Here is a 26454-nt window from a genome sequence, read left to right as displayed (position 1 = left end):
ACAGGACGATGGTCTTTGCACCTTCTTTGATGCTGCCTTCCTGCTTTGGTACAGGTTCTCTTGATTTTGTCCATCTGGAGGGTTCTCTCTTCTTTTACATCCTCATTAAATATCTTCCCTTCTCAGGGTCAAGACTGAGATATGGGTTGTCTGACCTAGAGGTTAGAGCTAGAGCCCTGCATAGTGGTTAGAGATAGAGGGCAGAGCCAAAGCTAGAGTCAGGAACCAAGCCAAGGACAAGAGCTGGAGTTAATAACCAGAGCGATAGGCAGAAGCCGGTAACCAGAACCAATGTCAAAGCCAGAGAGGTAGGCTGGGAGGACTGGCACAGGATCAGAACAGGGTCAGCAATAATTTTTGACTGGGGACACTTCAAAAATTTTTGAAGTAGCCCCGGGCTGCCCCAGAAGCGGGGGGGGGGGGGGGGAGAGAGTCTCACGCAGAAGGGGTGGAGGCAGGACACTTTCATGCTTCCCCGCCCACAGACCCTGATGTCTGTGTGGGAGGGGAGCACAAAGTCTCTTGCTCCCTGCCCTCCAACACACAGCACTTAGAGTCAATCACCAAGTTGACTCTAAGCACTGTGAGCTCCCCCATCTTTAGGCCCTGATTGGCAAGGGAGCAGCAGGACTTCTGCAGGCCAGATCAATCTGCTTGGTGGGCCAGATTCGGCCCGCAGAGGCCCTTTTGCCCTCCCCGATTTACATCCTGAACTCACAGATGCCTTTGTCCATCTCTTCAAACAAGTCCTGCTCCCATCTCTTCATCACTAATGATCCCCACCTCCAGCTTCTCTCTTTTTACATAGTTATCCAGTGTAGTGTGATTGTTTTGTTTTAGGATCAGGAAATGTATCTTAATCCACTTGTAAAGCTGTGTGGGTATGTCTACACTACAGAGTTAGTTCGAACTAACGGAGGTTAGTTCGAACTAACTTTGATAGGCGCTACACTAGCGCTCCGCTAGTTCGAACTTAATTCGAACTAGCGGAGCGCTTAGTTCAAACTAGGTAAACCTCATTTTATGAGGATTAAGCCTAGTTCGAACTAGCTAGTTCGAATTAAGGGCTGTGTAGACCCTTAATTCGAACGAGTGGAAGGCTAGACCTCCCCAGGTTTCCCTGGTGGCCACTCTGGCCAACACCAGGGAAACTCTATGCCACCCTCCCGGCCCTGGACCCCTTAAAGGGGCACGGGCTGGCTACGGTGCCCGTGCCAGGTGCAAGCCTGCCAGCACCCAGCCAGCAGACCCTGCACCTGGCACGGCTCGAGCCAGCCACCCGATGCCCCCCAGCCCTCCCCCTGAGAACTGTCTTCCGGGGTGGGGGTCGGGTCCCTTTAAGCACAGCCCGCGGCTAGCCTGAGACAGCATCTCCACGCTCTAAGTCGTCCTCTGATGCCCTGCCGGCACTGCTTCCGGCCATCCTTAAGCCCTGTTCAGGGTCCACTTAATGTGGACATGCTAGTTCGAATTAGCAAAACGCTAATTCGAACTAGTTTTTAGTTCTAGACGCGTTAGTTTGAATTAGCTTAGTTCGAATTAACTAATTCGAACTAAGTTAGTTCGAACTAACTCTGTAGTGTAGACATACCCTGTGGGTTTATGGTTCAATGTCAGCATTTATTAAAAATAATTATAAAGCTAAAATTGAGGAAGATTTTATTCAAAAGTGACTGGCAATAACAACTATGGGAACTAATTGCCTCAAGATCAACTTTAATTAAAAGCTACTTCGCCATCACACTTTACTTGTGGCTTCACTCCTCAGGAAGAGCTCTATAGATTCTAGCAAGAGTGGTTTAATCTACTACTCATATTATCAGTCTGTCTATATCTATCAATCTGAAATTTTGCTATAGCATCTGTCAATCCACACTGCTCAAGATAGTTAAGGCCAAAGCAGACTGTGAAGAGCTTCAAAGAGATCTCACCAAACTAAGTGATTGGGCAGCAAAATGGCAAATGACATTTAATGTTGATAAATGTAAAGTAATGCACATTGGAAAACATAATCCCAGCAATATATACAATATGATGGGGACTAATTTGGCTACAAGTACTCAAGAGAAAGATCTTGGAGTCATTGTGGATAGTTCTCAGAAAACATCCACTCAGTGTGCAGCGGCAGTCAAAATCATTAAAAAAGGGATAGGCTACGTCTACATTGGCCCCTTTTCCGGACGGGGCATGTTAATTTCAGCCATCGTAGTAGGGAAATGCGCGGGGGATTTAAATATCCCCCGCGGCATTTAAATAAAAATGTCCGCCGCTTTTTTCCGGCTTTTAGAAAAGCCGGAAAAGAGCGTCTACACTGGCCCCGATCCTCCGGAAAAGGGCGCTTTTTCTGGAGGATCGGGGCCAGCGTAGACGCTCTTTTCCGGCTTTTCTAAAAGCCGGAAAAAAGCGGCGGACATTTTTATTTAAATGCCGCGGGGGATATTTAAATCCCCCGCGCATTTCCCTACTACGATGGCTGAAATTAACATGCCCCTTCCGGAAAAGGGGCCAATGTAGACGAGCCCATAGAGAATAAGACAGAAAATATCTTACTGCCTCTATATAAAACCATGGTTCACCCACATCGGCTACATCTACACTGGCACCCTTTTCCAGAAATGCTTAAAACGGAACAGTTTTCTGTTATAAGTATTTCTGGAAAAAGCGCGTCTACATTGGCAGGATGCTTTTCTGGAAAAGCACTTTTTCCGGAAAAGCATCCGTGCCAATATAGACGCGCTTTTCCGGAAAAAAGCCCCGATCGTCATTTTCGCGATCAGGGTTTTTTTGCGGAAAAGAAATTTGGGCTGTCTACACTGGCCCTTTTCCAGAACAGTTTTCCGGAAAAGGACTTTTGCCCGAATGGGAGCAGCATAGTTTTTCCGGAAAAGCACTGACAATTTTACAGTAGATCGTCACTGCTTTTCCAGAAAAGCAAGCGGCCGGTGTAGACAGCTGGCAAGTTATTCCGGAAAAGCGGCTGCTTTTCTGGAATAAGTGGCCCAGTGTAGACACAGCCATCATGAATACTGCATACAGATGTGGTCACCTCATCTCAAAAAAGATGTGTTGGCATTGGAAAGGTTCAGAAAAGGGCAACAAAAATGATTAGGGGTTTGAAATGGGTCCCATATGAAGAGAGATTAAAAAGACCTGGACTTTTCAGCTTAGAAAAGAGGAAACTAAGGGGGGATATGATAGAGGTCTGTAAAATCATGACTGGCATAGAAAAAGTGAATAAGAAAAAGTTATTTTCGTATTCCCACAATAAAAGAACTAGGAATCATCAAATGAAATTCATAGGCAGCAGATATAAAACAAACAAAAGGAAGTTTTTCTTCACTCAGTGCACAGTCAACCTGTGGAGCTGCTTGCCAGAGGATGCGGTGAAGGCTAGAACTTTAACAGGGTTCAAAAAGAGCTAGCTAAATTAATGGAGGTTAGGTCCATCAATGGGTATTAGCCAGGATAGGTAGGAATGGTGTCCCTAGACTCTATTTCTCTGGAGGTGGATGACAGGGAGAGATCATGTGAGGATTACCTGTTGTGATCCCTCCCTCTGGGGCATCTGGTATTGGCCAATATCAGCAGACAGAATACTGGACTAGATGGACCTTTGGTCTAACCCAGTATGGCCATTTGTGGCTACGTCTAGATTGCATCCCTTTTTCGTAAAAGAGATGCAAATTAGATGTATCGCAATTGCTAATGAAGCGGGGATTTAAATCTCCCCCGCTTCATTAGCATAAAAATGGCTGCCGCTTTTTTTCGGCACGGAGCTTTGCCGGAAAAAAGCACCAGTCCAGACGCGGATCTTTCGAAAAATAAAGTCTTTAAGGGATCTTTCAGAAAAGGCTTTAATTTCCAAAAGATCAGCGTCTAGACTGGCACTTTTTTCCGGCAAAGCTCCATGCCGAAAAAAAGCGGCCGCCATTTTTATGCTAATGAAGCGGGGGAGATTTAAATCCCCACTTCATTAGCAATTGTGATACGTCTAATTTGCATCCCTTTTACGAAAAAAGGATGCAATCTAGACGTAGCCATAATGAGATCTGGTCCCCAGAAGAGGAAGGCTTGCAGAGTTATGGGTGACCGGGAGCAGTGCACTTGTTGGCTGTTCCGTGGATCTCAAGAACTTTATCAGAAAATTGTTGCAGCATGACACACTGTCATAAGATTTTGCCTCCTCCCAAGGCAACTGAATATATTTCTTCATACATGCAGAAGAGCAAAGGTTATTTTTTCCTGCTTCACTGAGTCTGCTGCCAAGAACCCTATAGCTGTGGGACTTCATATCTTTTATTAGGGAGCATATGGGAGTTTGAGCATTCTAGCCACAAGGCCCAGAAAAGTTATGAAGCCCCACTGAACTCTCCCCAGGAGGGGATGGTGATTAATTTGTCATCAGTATCACTCTAGGACCATATCATGGTTCGACTTGTTAACCCTTGTCTAAAGCGGAGCTGACTAATGACACTTCTGGGGTTTGCTAATCACTGCACATGGGAAATGCCAATTTTCCTCTGACCTAGCATTACCTGATTTAATACCAAATGCACTTCCCTGTTTGCCTTTGTGTGCCTGCTGCTACGTTACCTTGGGTTTCTGCTGGAGCTGCTTCGGATTGATCTTCGGAAATCTCTATGTGATGCTGTAATTAGACATTTTAGGGAAGCAAGGACCATACTGATGCCAAACAAAGTGGTGTAATGCACAATTAATATGTATTTCTAATGGTGTTGTCCCCTTGCTCTTTCCAGCCTTCACTTTAAAATCCTTTTGTGACTTCAAACAGGTCATTAGCTGACAGGGCACCTAGAATCTGGGACTGATTTTTTTTTTAATAATACAAAATCAAAATAAATTAAAGCAAAAAGGAACTATATATTCCTTGGACTAAGGTTCTAGTGTCATTTCAGCTTCCTAAGAGTACCCACATGGAAAAGCAATTTCTGGCTTATTTGGTTTACTTGTCTCTGCGCTTCAAGCTTTACAAGTTCTTTGTAAAATTAGAATTAGAGAGAAGGCTTGAGTCAGCACACAAATTGATCCCTGAAGAATTTATACTTACTGCATGGGCTAATGGAAATCAGCAGGGAATTCTGGCAAAACCAATAGCGATTTTCCCTTCAAATCTGCAGGATTTTGGCCTCTGTATTTGTAGCTATTTTTCTTGGCGCTTCTTTTCTCTTCCTGCCAGATATCACTATATAGATTCAACAAACATGGACACAGACATAATATCTCATTCAAATAATTAGATTCCTATATTTGCATAACGTGACAATAGCGGTGGGATACTCTGTCAAACTGTGGGACAAAATGCTTTTGGACTCTTAACCTGCAAACATGCATGTGACCAAATTAGCACACATGATTGAAGAGCCCCACTGATGTTACTTACTTGAATGGGTTAGGTTACACATGTGTGAAAGCATTTCCAGCTCAGAATCTTCCTTATTAAACTGAATAAGAGGGCAGGGGGTTGGACTGGATCTCCTGAGGTCTCTTCCAGCCCTAGGATTCTATGAATAAGTAAAATTTGTACATTGGCAGAAATCCTGGCCACACTGAAGGCAGTGGCTAACTCCGATTGACTTCAGAGGAATTTTGTCCCTAAAATTCATATTTACACCTTAAAGTCTGCTCCAGCCCCCTTTATTGGTGTGAGTACCTGCTCATCCTGCCCTTTCTTTGAATTGACCATCTAACTCTTGTTAGATGAGAAGGCCTATACTTTTCATTTGTAACATCCTTCATTAAGCCATGTAATATAACAACTGTAAACTAACAGCTGTGCACACTGCAGCCTCACTATTGTAAATTGTGCTTTAGACCATAAGTGTAGGATTCAATGTGCTAACGTATGGGTGTGAAATTCCTACAGGGGGCTAGTTAGGGGGAATCAGTTGTTTTCCCATCTAGTTTATTAAGATCACAGGCTTCTCTAGGACGGATCCCTGCCTTTTTACCGTCTGTCAAAGCTCTGCCTATGGCAGTGACAACCTCAGAGTCAATGCCCCAATGGACGGGGCAGGTGGCACCTTGCAAACCATCCCGCACTGAGCTGTCTGCTGAGAACTTTGCGATCCACTTTCCCACGGGCGAGCCAGGCGCACGCAGGACGAGACCCCGACGCAGATTAGGCATTGGCCACCCCCTGCGGGGCCGGGAAAGCAACTGCAGCCCCGCGGGGCTTTGGAAGGGGGGCGGGCAGAGGAATTTCCCCACAAGAAATCCCAGCTTCGAAGGCGGGCAGCCGCCCTGCGTGGCGCCTTCGCAACTCTCCCTACGGGCGGGCGCTGTGCAGGACCGGGGCGGGCCCCTCTTTGTGCAGCGAGGGGGTGTACGGGGAGGGGAGCGCTGCACCGCCAGGCCAGCCTCCTGCTAGCTCCAGCAATCCGGAGTGCGGGTGGGTTGGGTCACATGGCGCCTGCGCCGCTGAGGCGCTAGTTGCTGTTGGCAGGAAAGTTTTTTTTTTTCGTCCCATTTTTTTGCAAACTGCAGAGGCTCGGTAGCAGCAGCAGGAGCCGGAGGGAGGGCTCGTGGGCGACACCTGCAAAGGAGACACTTCCAAACCTCCTTCCCTTCCCCCGAAAGCCCCTCGCCAATGCTGGAGAGTTGTGCGTTGGGCAGCGCCAGGGAGATGCGAGTGGACTCCCCCAAGTGTGGGTAGCGGCATTTCCCCGGGAGCATCGCAGGAGGCAGCTTTGAGTCTGCGAGAGATTCCAGCAGAGAAGCTTGGAGTTATGGGACCAAACCCTTCACCTGCCTGATCCTGCAGAGACGGGCGCTTAGCTATACACCTTGCATGTGAGGCGGTGGTAAGTACGCAAAGCGACCCTGGCCAGGAAGGTTTTTGAACAGAGTGCAAGCGCCAACCGGCCTGGCTCTGCACAGAGCTAGAAGGGGACAGTTCCTTCTGGGGCTGTGACTTGCTTAAAGGGGAGCCGCTGTGCCCAGGACTTTTGCAGGCTGTAAACTGCCTGCTGCCAAAAATATGCAAATGCCTCTAGCAAAACACTGCTCTGTGGATCAGAATGAGCCAGGGGGTGGACAAAGGGCATTGGGCTAAAGATATCCAAGCTGCCTGGACAAGATGTGTTAAAAGTATTACTGAGCTGCCTCTTTACCCTTGTGTTGGAGGAGAGAGACAAAATCTCACTAAGCTCTAATGATCAGACATGGCTTATATGGACAAAGTAGAAGAGTAATTTCAGTCTATAATAGGATGCTGAATCCATGTTAGTATCACATTTCCTAATTGAAAAACAGGCGTGGGATCTTTCATCCGGGACAGTTTTTTTGTAGGAAGAATGAAATCATTGACAGGAGGTTATCAGAAAGAAACAAGCCAGGAGATTTAAATAGAATGCAGGGAATTCTTTCATGACAGTTGTCTTTTCTCCACCGATTTTGCCTGCCCTCAGTTTTGTTCACACATTTTTAGGAAGCATAAGGCAATTTCATTGGGTAGAAATTAGTGTTTAACTTTTATCTACGAGAACAGGAATGCACCTTGGCGAACCCCCCCTCCGGAAATATATCTAGCGAACAAAAAGTAGGGTCACATTTGTCCTTGATTTCTGACTAATACTGATTGTGAACAGAAATTATCCAATTCCTGAAACTATAGTGTCAGCATTTGTTGGATGCAAAAACTTCTGTTTCTGATTCAACTATCATTCATCATTAGCTGTTAATTTTGAAAGAGAAGAAAAAACATACCTAGTAGAACTGGCATTGTGCACAGTATAGAAATAGAAACAGGGACTAGCAGAGCATCTTATGAGAAAATAGCTGATAAAAATTATGTTTGATTTATTTCACACTGGGTGACACCCAGGAGACATTCACAATTGTCAGCAGATGGAGAAAATTCTCCTAGGTGAGAACTTATGGTGCTGAGCTCTGCAATGAATGGCTGCAGGTCTACTGATAATACATTTCTTAAAAGAAAGATATTTCATTATCTGTGTTTTAAGCTCTTGCTGCAACAGGGGACATTATAAGGGTGTTTCTACATAGCGCCCTGACCTTGAAATAAGGTACGCAATTAATTGCGCTACGCAAATTGCGGAGCTTATTTTGAGGTAATTTCAAAATAAAGCACTATTCTGAAACGTCTCTTGTGCAATGAGGTTTACAGGGATGTCGGAATAGCAAGTTCATTATATTTCGATATAATGGGCTTGGCTCTTAAGCTGTGGAATAGCTATTTTGGGATACCAGAGGTATCCTGAAATAGCTCCGCAGTGTAGATGTAGCCTAAGTCTTTTTCTGAGGGTGGGCGATACCTTGAGTTGAGATTTGTTTGCAGTGTTCCACACGGGAGTGGCTCTCAACCTTTCCAACTGGAGTATAAATATTGTACTCTCATTTTAGTGTAGAATACATAAAGCATTATAAACAAGTCGTACAAAATTTTAGTTTGTACAGGGACTGACTTTGCCAGTTTTTTTCCCTGCTTGGTGTAAAAGTAAGCAAATCTCTAGATGAGCTGATGTACCCCCTGGAAGACCTCTGTGTACCCCAGTTGAGAACCACTACCATAGGGAACAGTGTTTGGGCAACTATAATGTATTACTCCGGTTGGTTAATAACAGTGACCATATGTGTCATCAGTTACAATTTGCTACTTCAGAGAAATGGTCCATAATCTGCCATAACACAGTCTGGTCCTGTGTGATGAAAACCAAAACTAATTTTATAGCAAGGGAAAAATGGATGGGAGTAGGTGGGAAAGCAGACAGAAAAATCTTCTAAATAAATTGAACTGATTGGTAAAAATATAAATATAATTCTATTTCTTTTTTGTCACTCTAATACATGTGCCAAAATGCCTGCTGTGTCTTCTGTATATTTTGGCAGATGCCTCTGGCTTGCTAGTATCAAAATCTGTTTCCAGCACATCTCTTCTTATACATAGTCTTCAAATTAGTGGAGAAGGGACAGAGTGAGTGAAATTTTATTCAGCCACTGGCCTCACTGTTCAGTGTCAATGACAGACTAATATATACATATTATGTTTTAATTGCACTGAAGGCTTCAGTAGCTCTTAAACTGGAGTTTTGTTAGTTCTGTGTTTTAACAAGTTTCATGACTAAGAAAAGTGACTGAGGTAATTTGGCACAATGGTAACTATAATTTAGCTCAATTTGTATTGAGGTAGGTTTTTATTTTATTTTTTGTCACAGCCCCATGGAAAAACTTTCTTCCTTTCAAAATGTAATGGAGATTAGTCTGGTCATAGGATTTCACACTGTATGTTCCAGCATTTATTTTCATTTTACAGACTATTACAAGTACCACCTTTGAATGCTGAACTCTTCCAAAATATGACTTGCTTATTAGGAGATGATTCATGTACACTCTGAACAAGACAGTTCTTTCACCAGGATTTCCTTAAGGCATGAATGTCTATTGCAGATAGGAAAATGTGTCTGCAAGTGTTTCAGTATTTTGGGGAGCCAGTGTTTCCATTCCCAAAGCAATTGTAATGCCATTATCACACCCAATCATTTACAAAACACTTTCTGGAAGTTCCTATCCTGCCTAGTGGAGCAATATTTTCTATGAGTAAAAAAATGTGCAGCGCTGTTCTGACATACTTGAGTAAAGTGTTATTTTGTAGCTCAGTTGGCCCCAGGATATGAGAAAGACAAGGTAGGTGAGGTAATGTCTTTTATTAAGCACTCTGGTTACCTTCTCCAGGCCTGAGGAAGAGCTTGAAAGCCTGTACCTTCCACCAACAGGGATTAGTCCAGTAAAAGATATTACCTATATTTGGCATGGTGCCTATTTTTGGTTTCACAATTAGGGAACATCCACTAGCTTTGTAGAATAGACTCATGTTTCCATCAGACAATTTTTTAAGATGATTCCCCCATATGGAAAGAAGTGACATGCAGTGATTTAGCATCCCATGATAAACTATACAAAATTTGTTCTACTTACTGCACATCAGAATAAGCTTATTGAGATATATACCTACCTACATTTCTTAGGTTATAACAGTGAAATAATAGTAATTTATTATCTGGATATGTCACACAGACCAAAACAAATCTCCCAATCTGTAATCAGTTTTGGCTACTAATCTGATCCAGAAGCTTTTAATTTTTTTCTCTAATGTCTTGTTTATGTTTTGATAAGAACTGAGATAACAGAATAGTAGCTGGTGAAACTGTCCTTTACATGCGATAAACTCACAATGGGATCAGGCAGCACTGAAGACAAGGAGAAGTAAAAGGAAGCTTTGCACAAATATATTAATTACTCTAAAGCCAACTTTAAAAGAGTTCATAGTTGGCACAGATATGATTTAATCTTTTGAAACATGTTTTCTGGGCACATGTACAATCCCAACACACTCACCTTATTCTCCTCATTGGAAGGCTACCCTCTGCTGGCTGGAACTACATTTACACAGAGAAGGGGAAACTTTCAGCTCTGGGCAAATTATGATTTACAGGAGTGGTTTTCAACCTGTCAACTGCAGTCCTCAGCGATCCACAGACTATTTCTAAGCTTTCCAAAGGGTTCTGTGCCCCCATTTGAACATTTTTAGGGGTCCACAAATGAAAAAGGTTGAAAACCACTGGTTTACAGCATAGAACATTCTCTCCATCCTGCCCACTCCTAAATAAACCAGCTAAGGGTGTGCCATGAGGAGTGACTTTATGTGACTAATTAATTAAAAAGGAATCCTCTGTGTATGTGTGAAACTTCATATGTCTTAATGAGAGATCCTCATGTTCCTCTAGAACTCTGTTTGGGAAAGAAAAGGCACCAAAAAGAAGCAAGTGAGTATACAGTTTCAATAATGGGATACATTAGCTGGTGCACTGCATGGCCAGGATGACATTTATACTCAGTTCCTCCTCATCACAAATAAAGTTAGTTGTCAGTTGACTGAGGTGAGAACATACGGTCTCTCCAGAGCTGGAATGGTAAAATTTGTTGTTTGTTAGTTTGTTATTCTGTTCATTTTCTCTTCTTATTTATATAACCCGTGCTCATTGTGCCATCTTTCTGCCAGTTTGCAGCTGTTAGCAAGACCCAATATTAAGCCAAGACGTGTAATCTAACCATGCGTGTGTAAGTTCAGGGTGCAAGGAAGAAAAGGGAGCATGAAATGTCATCGTTTCTAGCTCCATAAACGAGCTTCGTGAGGCCTCTGATTTTGTGATTATGACTGATATTCAAGGCTGCCCCATTTTCCAGAAGTGACTAATGATGGGGGGTGTCTAACCTCACACACCCTTCAGAGGGGGGTGCTCAACTCTGCTGGAAAACCAGGCTCATTCAACAACTGAGGTACCCAAAATCACTAGTCACTTCTGGGGTAGGAACTAGGGCACCATGCTTGGCCCCCATTCACCAAGTCTATAATCTACATATTTTATATGCCTTTCTTGTGGTGTGGCAGAAAACTAATTTGCTGTGAAACTCAGCCTATGTCCTGAATGTGAGAATGGCTATGCTAGGTCAGACCAATGGTCAGTTTAGCTCAGCAGCCGGCCTTCTGACAGTGGCCAGTGCTAGGTGCCCCAAGGGGAATGAGCGATGCAGCGGGGAGAGCAGTGGGGCTGCATCGCTCCACTTCCCCCACCACTGCAGCTGGGCCCCTGCTGTGAGTGCCAGCCTGCCCCCCCTCCCATGCTAGTTCCTGAACTGCCCAGGGATAGGATGACCCTTTTTTAAAGGGACAGGCCCACATTTAGGCCCTCCTGCAGGTGTCACTACCTTTTTTAAAAAACGGGCAAATTGTCCCATATTTTCGGCCTCTTCCCTCTCTTCAGTACTGGTGGGTCCTACTGCTGGCCTGATCCTTCCTCGCCAGGTACCCGTCCCCCCAGTGGTGAGTGGAGGGGGGGTTCAGTGGCTGATGATGGGGGTTGGTGTACAAGGCTGGTGGTCGGGCTGCTCTCGCTGCTTGTCCATCAGTGCAGTCCCTGCTGCGTGCCGGCTCTTGGCCAGCCGTCTCTCCCTCCCGCCCCCATCCCATTTCCAGCCAGCACTGGCTGCTTGCTGCAGTGGCGGATGAGCGGGGGCTGGCGGTGGCCAGTTACATGTCACTTCTTCTGCCCATCCATCAGCCCTTTTCATGTGTTACCCCCAAGGAGATTACTTAGATTCCCGGGGCTCTGTCTGCTGGCAGCTCAGGGAGAGGCACACTGAGTTTGCCTTGGCTCCCCCCCCCTACCAGGGACAGAGTGAGCCCTGCAACCCATAGGGAGTGAGATGCCCCTCCCAGAGAGTTCAGGAGGGGAAGGAGGGGCCCTTGTTGAGGGAGTCTGGAGCCAGCCAGGGCAAGGGGAGGGCTGGCTGTGTGGGAGCTAGTAAGCCCCAGGCCTGCTTGCAGGATTCCACCTGAGAACTAGCCTCTAAGGGACCTGAAGGCAGGATCCCTCAGCTGGGTTTTATTTCTCCACTACTGATTCCCAGTTTGTGGAGTTTGCTGGGAGGCTTCCCCAGCCAGGCTAAGTTGGCTCTCCAGCTCCCTGAGTGAGACCAGTCACCGCATGGTCAACTCTGCGCTGCCTGCTGTGTGTGTGTCTGAATGCTGGGGTAGGAGATTACAGTTTGAATTTTAGTTCAGTTGTGTGGCCTGCACCTTGAGCTTTGCACCCCTTTGTGATGAGGGGAAATCCTGGGACCCAAGCAGCCTGATTCCTGCCTGAGGAGGATCCCTGCCAGAAGAGACCAGCCCCTCTGCAGTGACTGAGTCATCTCTGAACCTGATCCTCATTCATGGAGGCTACGTCTACACTGGCCCCTTTTCCGGAAGGGGCATGTAAATTTCATGAGTCGTAGTAGGGAAATGCGCGGGGGATTTAAATATCCCCCGCGGCATTTAAATAAAAATGTCCGCCGCTTTTTTCCGGCTTTTAAAAAAGCCGGAAAAGAGCGTCTACACTGGCCCCGATCCTCCGGAAAAAGTGCCCTTTTCCGGAGGCTCTTATTCCTACTTCAAAGTAGGAATAAGATCCTCCGGAAAAGGGCACTTTTTCCGGAGGATCGGGGCCAGTGTAGACGCTCTTTTCCGGCTTTTTTAAAAGCCGGAAAAAAGCGGCGGACATTTTTATTTAAATGCCGCGGGGGATATTTAAATCCCCCGCGCATTTCCCTACTACGACTCATGAAATTTACATGCCCCTTCCGGAAAAGGGGCCAGTGTAGACGTAGCCGGAGTGTGTGAGGGCACCATCTTTTAGTTAGTAAGTCAGGGATTTTGTTTTATGATTTTATAACCTGCTGCATATTAAACCTATGGAGGGATTTACCACTTGTGAGTCCTTTGGGCTGTACTGGACCCAGTCAGCCCCACTGCTAACCCACTGCAGAGAAGAATTCTGTGATTATAAGTCATCAAGGGCCCCAACAAAGTACACGTACCAACGGGACACTAATCTTACAGTTGCTGGGCACCGGTGACCCTAAAAATAGTATTTTACCCTGTTCTGTTATATTTGTCTCCTATTTAATATAATTGTGTTTATTATAGTGTATGTGTTTGTGTTATTTTCTGGGAGTCTCCAACTATCTGTCAAGTACGTGGGGATTCCCCTGGGTTAGAATTTTCCTCCCAAGCTGTCCTGGTGACCCTGCCAGGAAGGAGTGAGGGTGGTGGAGGCACTGCCAAATAAATCCATCGAAAAAAATAAAGTTGAGTGGGTGGCGGGATCCAGAAGAACCCAGACCTGCCCATCAAAACCTGTAAGCAGATTGGCATTAAAGAAGATAACCAGGTGGAGAGGGGCACTACACATGCTTCCCTCTCACGTCCTCTCCCTGCTGTGCCCATTCGCTTGCACCCACAGCTCCTCCATATCGCCTCAGCAGGGTGCATGCTGTGCAGAGAACCAGTCCCTGGTCGGGTCATTTAGCTCAACAACAGCCTGACTGGCAGGCTCCTTCCTTCCCCCACTGCCTCGGACTGGGCTGGCACCCGGGGAAAGCTCAGGACCCTTGGCCTGGGGTGCTTACCAGGAGGAGCCTGGCCTTCCATGTGTCAAAGCCCCACCCAGCGCTGGCATGGGGAAGCTTCTCTGCCTCTCAGCTAGACTCTAGAGTGGTGCAGAGGAAGCTATTTCCAGTCTGAGCTCCACCTAAGACCCCAGGTGGGGCTTAGCACCGCTGCACCCCACCCTAGGTCCTGTCCCCAGGGAGTGAGGGGCTGCTCTGTCCCCTCAGCACTCTCCTTTGCTGAGCTGCTTCTCTGGCCCAGTTGGCTGAAGCCCCTACAGCCAGGCTGGGGCCCTGTTTCTCAATGTATCTTTAGGGCTTAACCCCCGCTGCCCATATTGTAGCCAGGGAACAGGAGGCAGCGGGGTTATGTGTGTATCCAGCGGCAGCGTGGGGGTGTTAGCTGCCTTTCGACTCTGTGTGGGCAGGAAGGGACAAACAAGCTGCTTCTAGCCACAGGAGCAGGGGCCAGGAGGGAAGATATGATAAAAACACAGGCCAGGTCATCCCTACCTCAACCCCCAGCCTGCGTCAGCTGGAAGCAGCTCCCATCCCTTGTCTCCCACACAGCGCCAAAAGGCTACTGATTGCCATGTTTTGGAGTGAACCTCAACAGAAATCTGGGGAGGTAGGCCTATTTCCCTACATGCCCCCCACACGTTGCCTGGAGAAAACATGGCGGTAGGCACCAAGAGAGGTGGGTCCATCCCTGGGGCCCAGCCAGGCATGGAGGATGGAGAGCACTGGGCAGGGAGGTCCCCTGTCCCTGTGTGAGAGGTGTGTGCAGGAATGTGTGTGTGTCACTTCTCCCCATGCAAACCTTAAAGACAAGAAGGTACATAAAAAGACTCCAGCTATGCAGTATTTATTTTTTAACAAGGGCTCGGCCTACTTGATGTTAAAGTGAATGTTTGTACTGCATAGTTCTGATTGATTGCCGTCGAACTCACTTGAATACGAGTCATTTTACCAGGTGTCCCTTATTCAGCATGGGGAAATATGGTCACCCTATCCAGGGACTCTGGCCCCACCGGCTGCTGGCCGCCCCTGCCTCTCCCATCCACAGTATTTTGGGCTGTGTGCCCCCTCATGCATCATCCCTGGCTGCAAGTGTAGACGATACCTAATTCTTTTTTGAACACAGTTATATTTTGGGATTTCACAACATCCTTTGGAAATGAGTCCAACAGGTTTACTATGTGTTACATGAAGAAATATTTCCTTAAGTTTGTTTAAACTCACAGCCTCTTAGTTTCTTTGGATGGCCCCTGGTTCTTGTGTTATGTGAAGGGGCAAATAACACTTGCCGGTTCATTTTCTCCACACCACTCATGATTTTATAGACCTCTATCATATCCCCTCGGAGTTGTTTCTTTTCTAAACTGAAAAGTCCCAGTCTTTTAAATCTCCTGTCATATGGAAGCTGTTCCACACCCCTAATAATTTTTTATGTCCTTTCCCAATTCTAATAGATAGAGTTGAGATGGGGCAACCAGAACTGTATGTGGTATTCATAGTGTGGGCATACTATGGATTCATACACTAGGGCTACGTCTACACTGGCCCCATTTCCGGAAGGGGCATGTAAATTTCACTAGTCGTCGTAGGGAAATCCGCGGGGGATTTAAATATCCCCCGCGGCATTTAAATAAAAATGTCCGCCGCTTTTTTCCGGCTTTTAAAAAAGCCGGAAAAGAGCGTCTAGACTGGCCCCGATCCTCCGGAAAAAGTGCCCTTTTCCGGAGGATCTTATTCCTACTTTGAAGTAGGAATAAGAGCCTCCGGAAAAGGGCACTTTTTCCGGAGGATCGGGGCCAGTCTAGACGCTCTTTTCCGGCTTTTTTAAAAGCCGGAAAAAAGCGGCGGACATTTTTATTTAAATGCCGCGGGGGATATTTAAATCCCCCGCAGATTTCCCTACGACGACTGCTGAAATTTACATGCCCCTTCTGGAAAAGGGGCCAGTGTAGACGTAGCCTAGCATTATGATGTTTACTGTCTTATTATCCATCCCTGGTCTAATGGTTCCTAACTTCCCGTTAAGTTATTTGACTACCACTGCACATTGAGCAGATGGTTTTGAAGATCTATCTACAGTGCCCAAGCTTTTTCTTGAGTGGTGTGGCCCACCCCCTTTTCCCCACGGTCTGGTCTCTTTAACTGCAGGCCCAGAGGCCTAGTCCTTTACATGAAGGCCCTGCGGCCTAGTCCTTAAAATTGGATCCCCTCGTCGTCCAGGATCTGGGCGGAAGAGGTAGGGGGGCCCTGGCCCTCCCTCTCCACCGGGCCCCAACCCAGGGCCCTATCAGTGGCGGGTGGTTCCCACCACTGGCTCAGCGGGGAGTTCTCCCTGAAACTTGCTGGGTCCTTCGTTGGCCCCCGCCTTGGGTTGCTTCCTGCCCCCTCGCCCTGTCCGATGACGGTCCCACCTGTGGATGCGGGTCCAGCAACAGCAGCGACGTCGGCAGGTGTGGCTTGGGAGACAGCAGGGGCCAGCGACGGCTTCTCAAGAGGCTGCACAGCGCGGCCAGCATTGTGGTCTGGCTCGTTCTGGCGACAACAGCGGCAGAGGTAACTGGTCCAGTGCCTCTTAGTCCAGCTGAAGTGGCTGTGGCTTCGGTATCTGGAGAGGAACTCCTTCCCCTTCAGCGGCCCACCCCAACTGAGCGACCCGGCAGCCTTTTATACCGGGGCTGCACTGCGAGCATGCCCAGCAGGGCTTCGGGGGAGGGGCGTATTTTACCCAATAGGCGGGCTCTCCGCCCCCATGTTCAGTGCGGGGCTGGCCAGCCCCTTCACAAGTGGTTACAACTAATTAGGGTCCGTCATTTTGTAAGTATGCCGGAATTTTGTATTTTCCAACATTGAATTTCATCTGCCATTTTATTGCCCAATCACGCAGTTTAGGGAAGAGGGCCTTTTGTAAATCTTTGCACTCAGCTTTTGATGTAACTGTCTTGAATAATTCTGTATTGTCTGTAATCTTTATCACCTCTCTGTTTAGCCCCGTTTCTGGATTATTTATGAATATTTGAACAGTGCTGGTCTCCATACAGGTTCTTGAGGGAATCCATTATTTACCTCTTCCGATTGTGAAAACTGGCCATTTATGCCAACCCTTTGTTTCTGTCTTTTAACCAGCTACTGATCCATGAGAGAATCTTCCCTCCTAGCCCTTGACTTCTTTCTTTGCTTAGAGCCTTTGGTGAGAGACTTTCTGAAAGTCCAAGTACATAATGTCAACTAGATCACTCTTGTTCACATGCTTGTTGACTCCTTCAAAGAATTCGAATAGATTGGGGAGGCATGATTTCCCTTTACAAAAACCATAATGGCTCTTCCCTAACACATCATCATTACTCTGACAGATGAGCTTTGCCTACCTTTTTCTTAGCATCGATTACTACAAATGATGCTACTGGCTGTAAAATTATCCAGCTGTAATATTTGACTCAGATACCTTTATCCTCTGCTAGCCCATGATTCCTGAGGGACTCCACAGCAGAGCTTAGGAACAGAAAACTGCTTTGCAAAGAGTTGTGGAGACTTCTTTGCTTTTTAGTTCTTAGACACCTTCTGCAACTGTGTGTTATAGTTTATTCACTTGAGGCATGTCAGGAATGATCATGCAGCCATTATCGGTGTAACCAGCAGGGTTTCAATATACATAAGCTCAACATAATTGTGTCATTTTGTTTGTATAATCCTTGTACACAAGAAGTCCTGCCTGCCTTCTCACACCAAGTACACAGGCTCCTGCAGCGATTCAGCTGTATGGCTAATTTTCAAATAAACTTCTGTCACACATTTTCTTTGTTCTCTGTCGCTTGACACCCTCTGCCTGTGGTTCATAAACACATTTACAGTCCCTCTGTGCTGTGAGAGGATTGGTTTGCATTTCAAATGAATTTAATTTACTGTTGAATAAGTCAATATGTTAGCTGAATGTTCCTTCTGTACTTAAAAATCTTTTCTTCATTAGCTGCCCTCACATAATAGGTGAACTTTCCCCATTCATGCCTAAGGAAAAAGTATGTTAAATAGACTAGAAACCCTCCTCAGTCTTAATTTACAGGGGAAGCAACCCTCTAACATACCAGCACTACAGAAACGTGCCCCCCTGTATTTACTTTATCCGCTTGATTAATTGTTAACCAAGATTATAAGACCCTTGGAGCAGGGGCTTTATTTCTTACTCTCTATTTATTTCTCTATTTCTTGTTTGTACAGTGCCTAGGACTGGGGGGGAGTTGGGAGGGGAGGTCCTGGCCACTAGGAGTCACTGTAACATATATAAAGCATTATAAGTCACTTCACTGTGGTCTCTCACTGCAGGTATGTGCTAATAGCCTGACATTTGTTCTGCCCACCGAAGGAGTTGAATACCTGCAGCTCTCACTGATGGCGATAGGAGGTGCTGAGCTGGAAAACTGAGACACCACCTGTTTACAACTGTGTAGCCAAAATTAGAGTTAGGTTCCTAATCTTGGCACCAAAATTTGAAAGTGTCAACCTAAGGGGCTTGTACAGTGTATAATTAACAGAGCAGGCAGCCTAATATCCAGTAAAAAGGGAATTGGAAACAATTGGAACCATTACAATTCCTGGTTGGGAGCAGGTAATTCTTCTGGGGGACTTGTGAAGCGGAGCCTGCAGACTATGCTATACCAACAATGCTAAAAACAGACAAAACAATCACTTGATATCTCAGGGCTGGCAGTAGATCACATAATAATCCCAAGGTCAAGTACATGCTTTAAGTGAGCTGTGCTGTATTATACAGAATTTTCCCTTCCCCCAGTTACAAATCACCTGATCCTGTGCACTCACTTCATTAGGATCAGGGTTTAGCCTTAAGTAGGGATAAAATGTCAGGACAATGCCAGGTATTTTGTTTGGCTAGCAAACGATTGCTGTGCCATGGTGAATGAATGTTTGCTTTACTAATCAGAGGATTCTTTTCTTTCCCCAGATTGGTGTTCAGCATGGCAGGTGTGTCAACTTTGATCCTCTTCCTGTGCGCTGTTAAGGATGTTATGCCTGCCAATTCTGTCTGGAAACCAACCTGGCCATCTTACAAAGTTCCAGTAATCCTGCCACAATCTACCGTTAATCTAGACAAACCACAGTTTGATGCAGAAACCAAACTGGAGGTGGTATCTTCTTGTGGCCCAGAATGCCACAAGCGTTCCCCGCTGCCAACGTATGAAGAAGTGAAGGACTATCTGTCCTATGAGACCTTGTATGCCAATGGTAGTCTTGTTGAAACTGAAGTAGGCATTTACATTGTCAACAGTGGCAGTGAAGGATCACAAAGCAAATCTCGAACAAAGAGGCAGATCTATGGCTACGACAGTAGGTTTAGCATTTTTGGCAAGGACTTCTTGTTGAATTACCCTTTCTCCACTTCGGTGAAGTTGTCCACAGGTTGCACAGGTACTCTGGTGGCAGAAAAGCACGTCCTTACCGCAGCTCACTGCATCCATGATGGCAAAAGTTACGTTAAAGGAGCCCAGAAACTGAGGGTGGGCTTCCTGAAGCCTAAACTGAAAGATGGCAGCAAAGGGACTAATATCACGAGCTCAACAATGCCAGAAAAAATGAAATTCCAGTGGATCCGAGTGAAACGGACACATGTGCCCAAAGGATGGATCAAAGGAAATGCTAATGATATTGGCATGGATTATGACTATGCCCTACTGGAGCTCAAGAAGCCTCACAAAAGAAAATTCATGAATATAGGTGTGAGCCCACCCGCTAGACAGTTGCCTGGAGGTAGGATTCACTTCTCTGGCTATGACAATGATCGTCCAGGGAATCTGGTTTACCGTTTCTGTGATGTCAAAGATGAAACATTTGACCTCTTGTATCAGCAGTGTGATGCCCAGCCAGGGGCAAGTGGGTCCGGGGTGTATGTGAGGATGTGGAAAAGACAGCATCAGAAATGGGAGCGTAAAATTATTGGAATATTTTCAGGGCATCAGTGGGTGGACATGAATGGCGCCCCACAAGATTTCAATGTGGCTGTTCGCATCACACCCCTGAAATATGCACAAATCTGTTACTGGATCAAAGGCAACTATCTTGACTGTAGGGATGGATAGACAATGAACTTTCTAGAAAGCACTTAATTGTCTTAATTATACTTATCCATGGAAAAGCCAAACTTCTTTTGTTATAAATGTGTGTGATTCTACTTTGAAATGCCTAGACATAATTTATAAAATTATAAGCAGGACACCTTACTCTTTGGAAGGTGATTGTGTGACAGAGTTGCAGTTAGAAAATGTTAATTTGAGGAGGAAGGGAAAAACTGTTGGGAGGGGAGAGCTCAGGTAGAATTTCTGACTTTGCAGTTCTAGTGATTTAAGATTAATTTGGGGGTTGGTAAACAATACATAATCCGAGGGGTCTCCAATGAGTTGTATGAAAGGAATGCTGTCGGGGAACTCACACCTACTTTGTACCTCAAACACAGGCTTAATGGAAATGTTTTCATCTGAAACTTTAAAAGAAAGTATTTCTGTGATATCAGAGGTAAAAAAGGGTGTTTAACAATAACTCCCCCAACCTGCAGTGTTTCAGAATTGTGTTATTGCATGAGAACCAGAGTGCAACAGAGACTAGGTTTACATTGTTGAAGATGAATGTCATGCAAATAACTGTAAGGGTAAATAAATAGAGGGTTTTTTCAAACTGTAATGTTTAGTGATTTGAAGCTTTATGAGTAACATAGGTAAGAAAATACTGTTTAAACATCTAGGCCATAGTCATGGAAAACTGGACATGCCTGGATCTTAAGTCACACACAGCGTGCCTCAGAGTTCTGCTCACTCAAGCAGTATTATGCATGGGATTAATTGTTTAAGAATCTGGGCCACAGTTGTTAACATGACCGTGTCCCTATAAATATATTGTGTAGAAGGTGTATGGGGGAAGAAGGTTGTTTCCTTTTGTGACTTATTTAGATCTTTAATCATGGAAAATTTCTAGCTCTTTGTGACTACTCCAGCAATGCAAGTCCTGTCCGAGAGGAGGAGAAGCATCCTTAGGTTTTTTTGGCTTCCTAAATTGTAAGGCTTTAAAGTAGAAAGAGAATATTGTAAGAAAGAAAGAAAGAAAATTTGTTAACAGATTTCTATCTGTATCTCTGCCACCCCGGTTTGGCAGTGTACTTTAACCTCTTGACTTCTGAATTTTTTCCTTGCAGCATTTGTGGTAGTTTTCTTTCAAAATTGCCAAGTTATGAGCAGTTCTTGACACACGTAGCTCACCAGTTCTACAGCTTGTAATAGAGCTAATTGAAAGAGAACCAGATTATAGGACATAATCCAATATATGAATAAAATGATGCACCAGTGTCTCGTATGGACATTGATGCCTGTCATTTTATTGTAGACAAATTATAATTCCAACAGAAACTACCTTTTTATGGGTTGAAACCCCCTGCCAAATACTGTTGCACAGCAAACAACATTGGTAGAACAAAGAACTTTCTACACATCATGTTTCTCAGGTGGATTATGCCACTGTATTTCAGTAACACTGCTAGGCTAGTGTCATAGCAGCCTGTCGCCACTCTTTAAATAGGAAAATGGTCACTTATTCAAATGCTAATCTCCATTCCATCCATGCATCTCATTGCATTAGGCACTGCACAGATGTTACCGGGACAAAATTCAGCGCTGTCCAGCAAAACTGAGCTAAGCAAGATTGAGTCTATGTGGGCTTGTTTCTGAGCTTTATAGGACACTTGTAATTCAGTTAAGCCTTATTTTTCTTTCATTTTGCTAATTTTATGGTGTGGGAAAATACACTCCTGATGGTGCTCTATCTTTCTAGAAGTGTTGGCTCTAGTTATGAAAGCCATTTTTGCTGGAGCAGCCTAAAGATGTTTTTGATTGTGGGTGCAGTGTTCAAAACTGTGGAACCCTTCCTTGCTGGGTGTTTGCACTCAGATGCATACAGTTACTAATGCTTTAAAAATATGAGTAATCACCATATGTAACTGACAGACTTCTTCTGCTATTTTATTCTAGATTTACTTTATTTTGTGACTGTCAGCTGGAGCACTTCTCTTTGAATGTATCACAGTGAATAAAGAAAAGTAATGGAATTTCGGTGCAGACACTCTTGTACCATACCTGGGGTTGTAACTTCAATCTCTTTTTGCTTTTACTTATTTGTAAAGACATTCAAATACAGCACAGTCGTATCAACATCCTTGAGACTGTTTCTTCATTTATTTCCTTTCAGCTTTCTTTTCTCCATGCTCATTACAGATAATCAAATGTATTTCAGTAGAGATGAGTATTTAACCCTACGGAAATGCCTCTGGAAATCCCTGGCTTTATGTGATTATTGCATTTCCAAAACAAGAGTCATCGGATCATCTTAGAGATGAAAATGACTTATTACAACAAATAGTCAAACCCATTCTTAGTGTAACGCCACTGAAGTAAAGGGGGAAAGGATTTGGCCTAGTGATTCCAACTCTTGCAAGTGCAGGATATAATCTCATGACAAAGAATATAATGCAATTGATTTTTCAACTCTCACATGGGTGTAAATCAGAAACAACCCCTTTGATATCAGTAGTTACAATGAAAAGAGAACGAGTCATTGAGTGTACTTATGTAGCATTCATTAAATTTTATTTCTAGATGTGCAAGGAGGAGTGTGAAATTCTGAGAGTTTGGTCTCTGATTCTTTGAAACACATAAGCACATGCTTACTTCCCATAGAAGCATGTTCTTAAGTGCTTTGTCGAACTGGGACCTTGTTCTAAAGCAGGGGCCAGCAACCTACGGCATACGTGCCATAAGTGGCACGCAAGCCTATTTGGCGTGGCACTGGGTGGGAGCTCAGCCCCCTCCTCCCATGCGTATGGAGGCAGCAACTGCTCTGGTGTCAGGCAGCAACTGCTCTGGTTGCTCTGGCCGGAGCCAAAACCAGAAGTCGCATGTCAGGTAGTGGCGGCCCCCGCCGGGGCCAAAACCAAAGGCCACGTGTTGGGTAACGGCCCTGCTGGGGTGGGTGCTGATCCTGCCAGGCTGGAGCATTCCTGCCTGTGATGCACCAGGCCCCACAGAGCTGGAGCAGCCCGCTGACCGTAAGTAGTAAGCAGTAAGGGTGATATTAACCTTTCACATCCCTATTTTGAATAGGCGTTTAATAATTGGGCTTTATTGTTTTATATTGATTTGTGTGTATGTGCTAGGTTGGCTTTTGTTTTTAAACCACCCAGCTGGTGGCCTTTTTTGAGCTTTTAAAACATTTTAAGTAAGAAGTATTATTTTTTGTATTTTATAGAAATACCTATAATTATTTTTAAATTTTTATTTTAATGATCATTATTATTGGTTCAGTTGCTTCACTATTGACAAAGGGATTTAGTGTGTTCATTTTGGGTTTCTCTTTTTATTTTTACTTATTTTATGTTTAATATTAATCACTTAATGTGAAAAAAAAAACTGAATCTGTGAAAGCTTCACAGGAGAAGCCAGAGCAGAGCCCAGGGCAGGAGACCAAGCAGGGCGTGCGGCGGGGAAATCCCTCCCCTCTTCCGAGGAAAGTGGCACGGCCCAGGGCAGGAGGGTTAAATCTTGCTGTGCCACTTCAGAAAGGTTGCTGGTCCCTGTTCTAAAGCAGCTTAATATCAATTCGGAGGTGCTATTTAGGCTGGTGGAGTGAACATTTTCAATAGGCAAGCCAGCTGGTAGGTATAATTTTTTTTATCAAATCATCAGCTTACTTATGCAGCGCAAGATCTAGTGACGGCTCACTTTCTTCTTACTGTAATCTCCATGCATGCACTTTAGATTTTTAATGATAAAATTCAAGAGAATTTGTAGACCTCTTGGGTGGAATTTTCATATGTGCTCAGCATTATCTTAATTGTCCAGTCACATCAGTGGATGTTTTGACATAGGCCAATGCGGAGTGGTTTTCAAAATCCCACTCTCTTTTTCTTGCTGTTATAATTAGGGCATGTTTTAACTAGAGAAAACATGTTCATCAAAGGGGTAAAAATAACTATTTTTAAAGGCACAATATGGTTTTAAACTCCCAGTACTCCACAGAATTAGACTAAGAACATACTGCCTTGCTTTTGTATCTCAGTATAGTGCAGAGGAGGAACCTGGATATTCTGTTCCTGGTCATTTTAGATTCTGGTAAATGGAAAGGATTACATGGGATGAAGCAAACCTCTCCTGTTACAGCATCTTACAAGGTTAACATAGGGTAAACCCCAGTTAATCTGAAATAACTCTCCCCTCTGGATGTTGAGGATGGGGGCTGGATGAAAAGAAGAAAGAACACAGAACATCCTCAACTCTCCCAGAAGGCCATGCTGAGCTTGTTTCGCTGAGAACTGTAGAATGTCAACATGGTGTATTGTCAGAGCAAAGGTATTCTCCTTGAATCTGTAATTGCTTTGCAATGGAATTCCCAGGCCTGACTGTGTGTAGAGCAGCAATGATCTTAAAGTTCCATACTGAACTCTGAGCAAGTATAATACATGCTTGAAATTCTTTTCCATGTTGCCACTTAATCTGCCGTTTGTTAGCTCTTCCTGGTAGAGTGCCAACTCAATATGCACACTCTCTCTTTTCAAGAGAACCTTACAAAGAATGGAAAGAGCCTGCCGGGTGGGTTTTATTGGAGTAAAAGGAAAGGGTGGACAGCCTAAAGCAGTAGAGAGAGGACTGGAGTTAAATGGGACAGCAAGACAGCATACAGTAAGAATAGGGCTTAAAGCAGTGTATTGGTCAATTTTTATAAATGGTGATTTGCACTTTCATTACATTTAGTCTCGGAGAACTTAAAAGCATATTGCAAATATACAGTAATCAAAATGCCTCTGTGAAGTAGGTAAATAATAAGTAGATTCTGAATTTTTAAAGATATGAGAACTCAAGCACAGAGACCATAGGCCAAAATTTCCAAACAAAGATCCAAAAGTTAGGCATTTACAGATAAATACATGGTTTGATTTATAGATGTCCTAAGCTCTCATTTAGGAGCTCAAATACAGGTAGGCAACCAGACTTGAACATTCTGACCTAAGTGATTTTCTCCATGGTCTCAAAGGAAGTTTTTACTAGAGCTGGGACTGCAGCCACGATCTTTCCCAGATCAGACATATGCTTGAACCCCAAGAATATCTTTTCCCATTTCTCTACAGTGAATACTAGCTGGAATCTGAAATGTGTACCATGGATGCTACCTGAACATGGATTTGTATATGTGAATAAAAAAGGGGTAGAACAAAGCATTTAAGAGTGGGGTGAACTCTTGCCATTGTTAATATGAAATTGATGGAAAAATAACAATAACATTTTGCATTTTGATGCCTGATTCTGAAGTAAGTTGTTGTCTTTCTATTAACACAAGGAGATGAAGAATCAGGCTTATAGAGCTTTTTGCTAAGAATTTGAAAGTACTTCACAAACACCAGCTGAGTGAGTTTATATACAGTTTGCGGGTTAGTGGAGGAGAGGAGCTAATATTATGCAAAGATTTTATGAGATATCTAATGTTTTTGTTAAAAGATAATAAAACATAATTAACAGCATAAATGTGTATGTATGTGCAGCTGTAGTTAAAGAACTAGATACCTTTATTACTCAGTCAAGCCTATGATTATATTAGACAGGAAATTCAACTCACTCCACATAGTGAAATTGTCTGTTATTTATAGCAAGATTCATCGACATTCACTATCTTTGGATTCAGAAATCACTGATCACTGTGCTTTCATAGGAAGATTTGTTTTCCTAATAAGTGACCCAACAGGATCAGGTGTAATCCATGATGGTATAATGTGGTAAGATTTTATCAGCATTTCTTTTGGAACATCAGACAGTCTTATCTATAGTAAAACCATAAGAGAGTTGTTGTGTCATTCTGAAGTTCTAATAAATTGTTTTTGCCCCACCGTCATGCACTTGGGAGATGCCATATGCGATACAGAAGAAAACTGAGGAATGATTTAGAGGTGAAATCTTTTATACTGGAAATATTTCTTGTATCATTCTGCCTGTCAATCCAGAGGCATTAACTACTATGGTGCTATTAGTAGAAAATATGTATTAGTTTTAATTGAAAACACTTCCAAAAATTACCTAGTAACTTTTCTAGTCCTAAACCCAGATTCTTAGATGGAATCAAGACCACAGCCCAGAAGGGGGTTGAGTGACCCAAAGGTTGATTTAAGCTGAGTTGTGCCATTGGTTTTCTCCTGGGTTTTATACTGCTAGGATACGTCTACACAGCATGGCTATTGCGGGATACTGGAGTATCAAAATAACAGGTGCGCTATTTCAGCATCCCTGTAACCCTCGTTCCATGTTCGGTTAGTCTATAAGGTGCCACAGAACTCCTCGCCGCTTTTGCAGATTCAGACTAACATGGCTACCGCTCTGATATTCGAAATAGTGTGTTATTCAAAATTTGGCACTGTGTAGATGCGCCAAATTTCAA

At 44.3% G+C, this 26454-nt stretch overlaps 1 protein-coding gene across 1 annotated transcript; it reads left to right on the top strand.

The window, feature by feature from the left end:
- The first annotated feature begins 6410 nt into the window (after nt 1-6410).
- On the top strand, nt 6411-22189 carry PRSS23 (serine protease 23). The gene is made up of 2 exons (XM_006118367.5): nt 6411-6821; nt 18941-22189. The coding sequence occupies exon 2, from the start codon at nt 18954-18956 to the stop codon at nt 20070-20072; it is 1119 nt and encodes a 372-aa protein (XP_006118429.3). The 5' UTR covers nt 6411-6821; nt 18941-18953; the 3' UTR covers nt 20073-22189.
- The last annotated feature ends 4265 nt before the right edge of the window (nt 22190-26454 follow it).

Source organism: Pelodiscus sinensis, chromosome 1 (genome assembly GCF_052426305.1).
Source record: "Pelodiscus sinensis isolate ZL-2025 chromosome 1, ASM5242630v1, whole genome shotgun sequence".
In the NCBI taxonomy this organism is placed as follows: Eukaryota; Metazoa; Chordata; order Testudines; family Trionychidae; genus Pelodiscus; species Pelodiscus sinensis.
The sequence above is the reverse complement of the archived record's forward strand: the minus strand, read 5'-3'. Positions and strand labels throughout refer to the sequence as shown.

Coding starts and splice junctions, on each gene's coding strand:
- PRSS23 (XM_006118367.5), top strand. CDS start 18,954: ATGGCAGGTGTGTCAACTTTGATCCTCTTCCTGTGCGCTGTTAAGGAT.